The sequence below is a fragment of the Anguilla anguilla genome, chromosome 10 (genome assembly GCF_013347855.1).
Source record: "Anguilla anguilla isolate fAngAng1 chromosome 10, fAngAng1.pri, whole genome shotgun sequence".
NCBI classification, from domain to species: domain Eukaryota; kingdom Metazoa; phylum Chordata; class Actinopteri; order Anguilliformes; family Anguillidae; genus Anguilla; species Anguilla anguilla.
The window spans coordinates 35,300,831-35,312,109 of NC_049210.1; the positions used below are offsets into that span (position 1 = coordinate 35,300,831).

General features: G+C 50.2%; 1 protein-coding gene across 1 annotated transcript in view; it reads right to left on the minus strand.

Moving 5' to 3' along the window:
* fam172a (family with sequence similarity 172 member A) overlaps positions 1 to 11,279 on the minus strand; it is a 171,491-nt gene that overhangs the window by 81,322 nt on the left and 78,890 nt on the right. The window contains exon 8 of the mRNA XM_035378936.1: positions 1,274 to 1,393. Coding sequence (XP_035234827.1) covers positions 1,274 to 1,393 — 120 coding nt within the window. The remainder of the gene's footprint in view (positions 1 to 1,273; positions 1,394 to 11,279) is intronic.

Here is an 11,279-nt window from a genome sequence, read left to right on the forward strand (position 1 = left end):
TTTAGATACAATTCGGTAAGTGTGAAGAACATACGATGTGTCAATGTGCCATTTGGGTATCTGTGTTTGTGTGTGTATGAGTGATTGAGCAGGTGTGGGTTGCTATGTGCATGTTTTTACATGTGGGTGTATGTGCGGGTGTTTTTTTCTGAGTGATTCTGAAAGTGTGTGTGTGTGTGTGTGTGTGTGTGTGTGTGTGTGTGTGTGTGTGGTGTGCTTGCAGTCTTACATTCTTAGACTCGTTCTGCACCTCTTTGCATGTCACACACACAATACATGCAGATTTGAGACTCCATGCTGAAGTTGCCTTGCGCAAACACAGCTTTTTGCGAAGTTTAGAAAGCAGGTCCTGACGGGGGGGGCCTTCTCACGGACGCCCCCCGTCTCTCTGACCTGGGGCCCACCCGCCCGGGGGAGGGAGAGAGAGCCACCAGGGGAAAACGGTCACGAGAACCGCCACCGCAACCGCTTGGCGGAGGGGCTCAAACCACAGACTCAACGCCACATCAATATTTAACAGCCTGATTAAAATCGCAAATACGGGGAAGACAAAAAATAAAATAAAATAAAAGCCAAAGATATTCCTGGAATTACCGCTGAGACACCACAAACCCTCTACCCTACGCCCACCGCCCCCCCCCCCCCAAGTTTTTTTTACAGAATAAAAGAACGCGCTTTAAATAATTTGGGTTCACGTAGAGTCTAAGCGGGAATTGCGCAAGATCAAAGCGGAATCGCCGGGGCCCGTCACCGCGGCGATCGCACGCCGAGCAACCAGCCGCCGGCTCGGAGCGTCCGCACAGCACTTACGTAACACGCGTAATACAGACCATAATGCCCGAGCGTCGAAACGAGCGGAGCGCGACAGAGCGGGCTTTTCGGGAAAAATAACTTCTTCCCGAGGAGGTCGAGAAGGCTCCCTGATTTCTCCCAGGGCCTCCCGCGTTGCGCGCTCCGCGCCGCGGCTTAACGGAACATCGTTCGTTCCCCGATCGCGGGGAAGAGGATTCCGCCCTGGGACGGGGGTGAACCGGATTGTTTACAGAAGCGCCGCCTTTTTTTTTTTCCCTCTCAAAGAAACTAAACGTTATTTATTTTTAATCGTCGCGTCGCGTTTTTTCCCCGCGCGATATCGAAAAAGCAGCCCCCTCTTTTTCTCCCGGGCGTTATTAGGGTAAAGACCGAGGAGGAGGGAGAGGAAGAGCATTTCTTTTCCGATACTTTCTTTCTTTCGTTCTTTCCAACTTTTTTTTTTGTTTTTTTTTAAACTCACCAGCTCCACGAAGGACAGGCCGCCGTAACTGTGCGCGACGAAGAACACGTCCTTCGCCGCCGATTTCGACACGAAATGGTCCCACACGTAGACGGCGTGCTCCTCCGGAGAGCTGTTCTCCTGCAACAGAAACACGAGCAAACAAAAACCAAAAATTAATTACAACCATTATTAAAACAAATATCCAAAGCTGCAATTTACTGCACGCTAAAAAAACAAACTCCTATTACGAATACGAGCACTCCGGAAAGTCTTGCAGGACCACGTGTTGAGAGTGTTGGGTAGCGGTTCTGCGAACGCTGTTTATTTTTAATCAATGAGCCTTGCATATATTGTAAACACCCTGAATGTGAAACCCGATAGCCCCGCGACGCTACGTCTAAATCTTAATTTGCGCCGTACGCCGTCGGATTGATACTTCGGCTATAAACCCAGACAAAAGTATAATCGCGGAACATATCGTAAGGTCACGGTCGCAAGCAGACGAGGACAAAAAAGAATGAGAGAGTTTTAATTAACGTAGAACAGAGAAGTTCTTGCTGTGCAGTAAACTAACATAACACTCATTGCCATCTCTGCAATATCGATTCCCGTGGTAGACACTTTTTGAACAAAGCTTCGCCTCCATCAATGCAACGGGCTGTACATTAAATAAAGGAGGGTCATGGCTTAAGAGTTCCTTTCTATTTTTATTAGCAAACACTGCCCCTCCCTCAAGTGATTGACAGTACGTTGCCTCAAAAGTAACCTCTGTACAGGCTTGCTAAATGCTTTGAAAGAGGGGCCTGGTAAGGCCATTCCAAAAAATTCCTCAGAAATATAACGTTTTTTAATGGACCTTCACTAATTGCGGTTGTTCGTGGCGTGCTCGATCTCCCGGCGAACGCAGTTGATAATTGAAACGTAAATAAATAAATAACCTTTCCATCAATTGGCTAATAAACTGTTACGCTGTCACTGCAGAAAATAAGCAACCGCGAATGAAAAGAGGGACACAAGAGGGGGGGAAAAGGGGGGGGGGGGGCTAAAAACAGGATACGGCACAAGGTCCACCTAAAAATCGGGAAATACGTTTTTACCAGATTTCCAGCGCTACCCCTAAAAACACTCAAGTGTAAGAGAGGAGGGTCGCAGTCTTAACCCCCAGCCCGGTCAGTCCTGGTCAGGCAGGTTTGTGGCCAGACTTGGTCCCTCAGGACGGTCACACGGACACACATCGACTCAAAGTATAAATGTAAAAAAATAAACCAACAAACAAAATAAGGTGCGGAGTCGGGGGTCGAGCCGGGAACAGCGATTCTTCAGCCTTCATGTTGCGCTTTTTTGTTTGTTGACATTAAAGAGGGGGGCGGGCAGCGGGGGGGGGGGGGGGGGGGGGGTGGGGAGAACCCGTCATCAAGCGTGATGCAACGCGGTGCAACCGCGCCACGATCTCTGCGAACGAAAGAACCAGGGTCCCGCCGCTCGTGGGTCGGGGGTAGGTCAGATTCCTCTGAAGCCTTGCCTTCGGGTTAAGTTAGCACGTCGCCACCGCTAATCAAAACTGTAGCCTAGCCGCTTCTCTTCGACCAGCCAATGCACTGAGAAAAAGTGTCATACAACACATATCAGTTTCAAATATGTCATTTTCTGTCGCAAGACACTTGTAAATTAGGCTTTTGGCGGGTGAAACCGTACCAATTGAAACACTACCCCCCCCCCCCCCCAGGAGGCAATTCACCCAATTGTCCGTCACCCCTCCCAGGCCAATGCACAAAGTATTACTGATTTAACTAGACGTGTCACCCAATTACCCTTATTATTTCTTAAAGTCATCGTGACACGCTTCGGATGTGGCCTCACAATACACCGCGCTCCTGGCATTTAGCAGATGGTCTTATCTAGACTGACTCACAATGTGCCCGTCAACACTTATCACGCCATTTGTCTGCGCGCTTCAGTTCAGGAGTCTTCCGCATCTCTCCTCCAATCAGCGCAGCTGTCGAGAGTTCAGCCACACTGGCATCAACGTCAGTGGGGTTCCAATATTTACAATAGCACGTGAAAGCTGCAACCGTAACTTCTGTAGACAAATATATCAACGCAAATGCTCTTGCAGGTCCAGAGTACCCGCAATATGTTCAAACATGCTCTCAAAGCCCACAACGGTGCACTATAACCCTTTAAGGTGTAAGATTGGGTTAGAGTGTGATTAGAATGTTAGAACATTCTAACTGAGCATTCTAATGATGATGTAACAACCACTACTGGTATCTGAAAGAAATGGAGTTCCTTTATAATTTTGAAAAAAAAAACAAAAACATTCTTACTTCCTCTTTAACCTTTTGAAGAGTAGGTTTTTTGTAAATTTCCCCAGCCCCCAATATTCTAAATCAGTGTTCCGGAACTTTAAATTACCAGTAGTGATTGTTACATAAGCATTAGAATGTCCAGTTACTAACATTCTAACCACATATTTGTGATCTTCACCTTAAAGGGTTAATTAAATATCAAATAAAAATGGCCGTCTATTCTCGAGCAGCCTTTCTAAAAGGGCGGGGCGGGGAGGCGAGGGGCCCCGGTGCGGAGCGGGCCCTATCAGGCAGCGATTGGGCACGGTGCTCCCCCCCTGCCCCCGCCCCGCTCCGCCGTGTCGCAGCCCCGCGCGGAGAAGACGGCGGCGGCCAGGTAGCAGAGCTACCCCTTATCAACGGCTCGCAGATCCCCAACACCTGGCCCCGGCCGCCCGCTCCCCCCCCCCCCCCCCCCCCTGCCCCGCCCCGCCGCGCGTGATTGACTACCTAGGGCCTCGATAGCGGGGCGAATTATCTAAACAGCATTTGCATATTCGTGTAATTATTTCCGCGGGTTAATTAGCTCCCGCGAAGCAGCTCGCCCCCTCCGAGACCGCTCCCGGTGACAGGCTTCGCATACTTCCTGTACGCGCGCGCCAAGAACCCCTGACAGGCTTCCCCCGCCGCTGACCTGTTGCCAGCGTCTCAAGAAGCGACTGTCAGTCGCCGTTTCGGGGGGTCCGTGTCGCTGCGTCGCTGTTCGTTCGTTTGTTTGTTTGTTTATTTATTTACATATTCGGCCGCTCTCTCCGGCTCGTAGCCCGCGCCGCTACAACAGGTACCACCATCTTGCAGGGAACCGAAGCGGATAGAAGCCGCCATTAATAAAGATGAAAACAATAATAATAATAATAAAAAAGGAATATCTCCGACTCTTAAGCACTGGGGGGGAAGAATAAACTCTGGTTTTGCTTATTGCAGCCGCGGCGTAATACTGTTACTCCGTTCGTTTTTATTTCTTTCTTTTTTTCCCTTCGACGCGCGGAAGCTTCACCTTCGCGCGAGCTTCCACAGACCCGGCCGACTGCGAAACGCGCGCCGCGCGCCGTGCAATTCTCCGCCGACTTCGTTCCGGCTCCGGCGGACAGAAAGAACGAAAGAAAGAAAGAAAGGAAGGAGCGGCAGAAGAGGCGGCGGCGGAGTGAGTGATTCTCTCGCTTTCGCTCCCGCCCGACAGCCGCTCTCTCCCGGCTCGTGTCAGCCCTCCGCGGCGGCGGCGGCGTCAGAGGCACGCGTTCTCGGGTCTGAATACACGCACACACGGAAACACACACACACATGAACACACACGCACAACCACGTGGGGCGACATAGCTCAGGAGGTAAGACCGATTGTCTGGCAGTCGGAGGGTTGCCGGTTCAAACCCCGCCCTGGGCATGTCGAAGTGTCCTTGAGCAAGACACCTAACCCCTAACCCCTAACTGCTCTGGCGAATGAGAGGCATCAATTGTAAAGCGCTTTGGATAAAAGCGCTATATAAATGCAGTCCATTTACCATTTACCATTTACGCGTACCTCCGTGCCTCTGCAGATTGTATGTACTTAGAATAACAGGCACAATGCATGCATGTATGTATTCAGAAATGGGCCCACTATATACCGTGTATGAATCTACAGATCAACCATGTACCAGCAGTTAAGCCAGAAGCAGCACTGATTTAGTGCACAGTAAAATGTCCAGTGTTAATTCAGCTCTCAACCGATGACATCTCAGATCAGTCAAGAAGTACTGAACACACTAACCTCACTTGCTGCAGTAGCAGATCTGAGGTCAGTCAGCGGTGTTTCGCATTGCTGTTGTGAAGTAGTGGCTCTGCAAACAGAGGCCTTTTACACTGCTGTGGTAACTGATCTCAGATCAGTCAGTGGTGATTCACATTGCTGTAAGTAGAGGCTCAACAAACAGAGGCATTTTACACTGCTGTAGTAACTGATCTCAGATCAGTCAGTGGTGATTCACATTGCTGTAAGTAGAGGCTCAACAAACAGAGGCCTTTTACATTGCTGTGGTAACTGATCTCAGATCAGTCAGTAAGCAGCAGTGGGAGGCCTCTCTCTGCTGGCGCCAGTCCTGGACAGAAGGCCCCAGGGCCGTAAATCCCAAACTGCTGCGGGGGGAATCCGGCGGATTTAGAACTTAACTTCGCTCTTCCCGAACAACCGCGTTCCACATCCGACACGGGTCGTCATGCGCCCGGTCGCTCCCGAAATCGCACGCCGCCGAGGCTGACTAGGGATTTGGAAACCTTAGGGGTTGGCTTCTAGAGCCCGTGAAATCCTTTTCACTGTTTTCATCCGGTGTGTTCTGCACCCAACAGTTCGTATCTCACCTGTGCCATTACTGTACCTAAAGTGCTCCTGTATGCACATAACCCAAACCTAGGGGATAAACTGCAAGCGAGGCACGAATACCTGCACAGAAACATGCGCGAACATCTGCTTGAATCCCTGTGACACGCAACTTCTGCCTCAGCTGAGGTGTGGTGAGCGCTCTGGCACAAAATGGCTGCCGTTCATCACCCAGGTGGGCGCTACACACTGGCAACGGTTGAGAGTTTCCCCCTCATTACAGTAAGGCGTTTGAGTGTGTGGAAATTGTGATAAGTAACTTTTCCCCGGAACAGTTCAGCACTGCTCAGATGTGGTCATGTGACCCATGATGTCACAGTAAGCCATGAACTCAATACCCACTCCTAAACTTGATTCAATTTCACCACCAAAGAATGGGCCTGCTACCCCAAGTGGCGTGCTGCTGCTCCTTGCTAAATCCCTGAATTAAACATCCCCGTCCACGGGAAAGACAGATAAACTCTCACACCCGAACTCACGCTCCACTGGATATTTAACAAGCCCCTTCCAACGAGAAGCATTATATTCATTTTCATAAATTAAATTAAAAACTAAATGAGCAGCTCCGATTAATCACATGTTTTGGATTTAAAAACGCGAGCCTTCAACGAGGCGTCTGCAACGCTGCACACACGTGCGAATTCAATAAACGTCTGGAGAAATTAAACGCGGTGTTTGCGTGCCTGCGCGCCCGCGCTTCCGTTGAAATACACATCCAAGGGCGAAACCACGACGCGGCGGTGAGGAACCGAGCCCCACGCACAAAAACGCCGCAAGGCGCCGCGGCGAAGGGGATCCGGTGACACGTGGGTAACCGGACGCTCGGCGACGCCAGGAACCGAAACCGCGGCGGTACCCTCAGATGACACCGGGCGTCGTTCGGATACATAATGCATACTTCCTGCGTGGAGAGCGAAGGTGTTGATGATACGATGCGTGCGCGTGAAATATGCATGCCCGCCGTGGGAGGCTGAAATTACCGATGCCTCCCACTTCCTGCGGCCGGACGGCGTTTCTGCGCACGCTCCCCCGCGGCTCCCTGTTTAACCGGGCGGCCGTGCGGTATAACGGGTAAGGAGTTAGTCTCGTAACCTAAAGTTCGCAGGTTCGATTCCCCGCTAGGACACTGCCGTTGTACCCTTGAGCAAGGTGCTCAGCCTGCATTGCTTCAGTATTATATCCAGCTGTATAAATGGATACAATGTGAAATGCCGTGTAAAACGTAGTGCAAGTCGCTCTGGATAAGAGCGTCTGCTGAACGCCTGTAATGTGAAGTAACCGACTGCATACCTGAAGGCGACGAGGACGTCGAAGACCAAAAGCGAAACGCGTCAGGCGACTGCAAAATTTCTCTATTCAGCTTTATTACGTGCCGGGTTACAGTTCAGCAAAGCAGTCTGGGAATGAGTTTACCGGGTGAAAGGAAAACGTAGCGATTCGCGAACGACAGGAGAGGAGAGTATTATTCTAAAATCTCCGAGGGTAATAAGCTGAGGGCTTTGCCGGAAAGAGGGTCACAGGCGCAGCGACAAAACAGAGGAGAAGTTTTGCGAGACTTAACAAAGATGGAGATTACCGAGGTGCGGGGGGGGGGGGGGGTGGGCGCGGGAGAGAAAGGCGGCGAGGTACAGGAGAGAGAGAGAGAGAGAGAGAGAGACAGAGAGGGAGGAAGAAAGGACGAGAAACACACACACACAAAAAAAAAAAACTTTAATACGCTATAAAGATCGTCACATCCACCGTATGACGGGCTGACCTTGCCGGCGTTAAGCTAATCCGACCATATTTGGTAGCGCATTGTTTCAGATCAATAACTAATTAACAAAGTACAAAAGGGAGTTGCCGGGGTTCTCAGGAACGCCCCGTTAAAAAAATGGCTTTTGGCTGCAGAGGAGCAGAAAGGTCACCCCCGCCGCACCCCCGCCGCCGTCTCCCCGACGCCCCCGCTGTCGGACCGAATTACTCTTGCCAATTAACCGACGCGAGTTGAAGGGAAATGTGCGCGCGAACAAGAGCGCAGGACACGGACGCGCCGGAACGAACCCGCTCCCCGCGGCGCGGCGGCGTAATGACACGAGGGGGGGGGGGGCAGGTTGGTTCGGGGGCCGGGGAGCGGAGCGGATGCGTTTCTTGGTTGACCTGACAGGAAGATTGGGATCAGCACCGTCTCTCTGTACAAGAGGCCAGGCCGGGGTGGAGGGGGGGGGGGGGGGGGGGATCCATAGAAGGGGATATTGAACAGCTTCAGAGGGTTATTCCTGCCCTGTATGGAGGTGGGTGGGGGGGGGGCATAGAAGGGGATATTGAACAGCTTCAGAGGGGTATTCCTGCCCTGTATGGAGGTGGGGGGGGGGCACCAGCTATCTGCTCCACTGTCAGGTTCACATGCATACAAATGCTCATACTCACACGCATATGCAGACAGAAAATATACACACATACACATGCACACACACACACAGAGAAAGACATACACAAATGCTTGACTTCACATATATGCAGACAGAAAATACACATACATGCAAACACATACACACACACACGAACATAAAGATATACACACAAATGCTCATACTTCACACATACAGACAGAAAACACACACACACACACATAGAAAGACAGACAAACACGTAGAAATAACCTCTGACTCCCTCTCTCACTCACTCTATCTCTCTCTCGCTGCCTCTCACTCACATTCTCTCTCACACACGCGCACACACACACACACACACACGCACACAGAAGAGCCGGCGGGGTTTGGCAGGCCACGCGGCGCGCTTCTCGGCCGCATTATCAGGTGACCCGCCGAAACACACACGGGCTCTCTCCGTGACGCCTCTGACCACGCGGAGCATCAGGCACGCGGACGCACGAGAAACCTCCGCCTGCGTCTGCAAGTCGGGCATCCAGAAACAGCGCGATGAAAAAAACACAGACTCGAGACAAGAATCCCACCGCCTCCCCCCTTCCCCCCCCTTCCCCCTTGAGGAACACCGAAGGTAAAACAAGGTATAAATAATGTATGGTATTCCTTATCTTATATATACATATACAGTCCGTGAGGTACACATCGCACTCCCACTGCTGCTACGGCTACACTTTGTGTCACCCTCAGAGAATGCAGAAACTACATTCAAAAGTGCTGACTGTAAGTTAGAGCCAAAGAAAGTTCTAGATTGACACCTTTTTGCATGGGCGTCAGCCAGTGGCATGCTAACTCTTACGGGCTCATGCTAACCCCGAAGCCTTCTCATTAGGACCAATTACTTCCAAAGCAGCTGTCCGCGGGTTATAAAAAATTAAGCGTCGGACTGCTTTACGGAAATGGACAAATACGTGGAAAATATATCGAAGTTAGTGATATAATCAAAAGAAATTCAGGGCTGTGAAAAATGCTTATTATATTTTTTGAAAAGCACATGCATAAATTCACTGCCGTGAAATATACTTTCAAAAAAGAACATTATTTACATTATAGTGTTGTACATTTCATTCTTGTAATGGATATTCATACACAATGGAAAGGAGGCAGTAAACGACTCAAGTGGAAGTGCGGACACAAGGCCACTAAAACAATTAACACTTAATGTGTTCAACAAGCTAATATATATTGCAATATATATGCTTTCATTCGGAGAAACAAGTCAGACAAAACCACTTAAAAACAATGACAGGAAGCACAAAATGACCAAAGTCAGCATGCACATATTTCCCACTCATAAGCATGGGGGAAACATACTTTTGCAGCTAAAATAGTAAAATAATTGAAATATTCATAACAGACGCAAATTTAAAAAGTGCATAACATTTAACATTTTGGCCTAAATATGAAAGTGGATGAACAGAGGGAAGACAGGGGGAAATCAGGCAGCTGTGTGAAAGGGCCCCTTCTTTCTGAACATTTGACAAAATGCGACAATAAATGGGAGGGTGGGGGGGGGGGGGGGGGGTGGTGAGGGGCGAAAAAAAAAGTATTGTGGTCATTTTACTGAAATAAGTGGCATTAAGAGAAAAGGCAGGCCCGGGGTGGGTTGATTGTCCTTTGCTCTTTTCCCAATAGGCGGGGACCGTAATCCGTCCCAGCGCGCTCGGAGGGAAAATCTCAGGGAGCTCCTTACAGCCGTGAATGCCGTTTTTTTTTTTTTTTCGTCCGCCCCCGTCCCTCCGCTTGACTGGCAGAAAATGGGTAACTGGATTAGCGCTAACGTTGGGAGTAAAGTGAACTCCCAAACTTCTGTATTAGCGAGCGCTAAGGAACTCAGCGCGGCTGAAACGCCGGGGCGGCGGGCTGTGATCTCCGAGAGGCCTGGAGATTAGCCAGGGTTGGGAGGTGAGACGCTGTGAACCCGGGGGCTAAAAAGTACGACTCCTAACAGCAGTTAAGGGCTTATTAATGTGTGTGAGGAAGCGTGTTAATCAACTCAACTTTAACTCGGGGTAGCGTCGAGGCTAACCCCACCCCCCACCCCCCCCCTCTTGTGTGTGCCGGTGGTCCTGGGACCCCTTCGCAGTGTGTGCGTTCGAGTTTGGAATGAGGGGGGGTGGGGGGGGGGGAGTTTAGCAGTCTGCTTTAGGGAGGGGGGTAGGAGGAGGAGTCACACAATGCTCTAGAATAGATGGAAAATTCCAAGCAAAGAGGCTTGATCTGACCCCCCCACCCCCCCCCCCCCCACCCCCCCTCCATCCACCACACTTCCCCAATAGAGGAGTAAAGAAATAAAGACACCCCCCCACTCCCCAAGCCTCTGGGAATTGCCTAATGAGGGACGAGCCAAAAATTTGGGGACCATTATCCAAACGTTTTCGGAGCGGGGAGGTGAATTAGAGCTCTAAGCGTCTACTTCGCCGGGGCTCATCGGCAAGGTCGTCCTGTTGGCGGTAATGGCGCACACACGTTGGACCCAAGCCCTGAGCCACATGTTAGCATTTGAGAGATCCTTCCAGAACCTGTGTTGCACATCAAGTAACCCAACGTACCATAGAATACTTTTAGGCTGTTATTTGCCGGTTTCTTTTTGTTTTTGAAGGTTTCATTTAATCCTTTAAATAAGTGGCATTAACAGAAAGCTACTTGAGTAGGTTTATTAGAATATTCTTTCAGAATTCTAAGTCAGTGTTCTAGGACTCCATGGTTTCAGTTACCACTAGTGGCTGTTACAGCAGCATTGCGTTAGAATGTTCAGTTCAGAACGTTCCAATCACATATTTGTGATGTCACACCTTAAAGAGTTAACGACTGACAGATACGGTACGTTGGGTCAGGTTGGGGTGGCAGGTGCTCTATGGCATTGCTTCCCAAACCTTGGACACCATAGAAGGGGG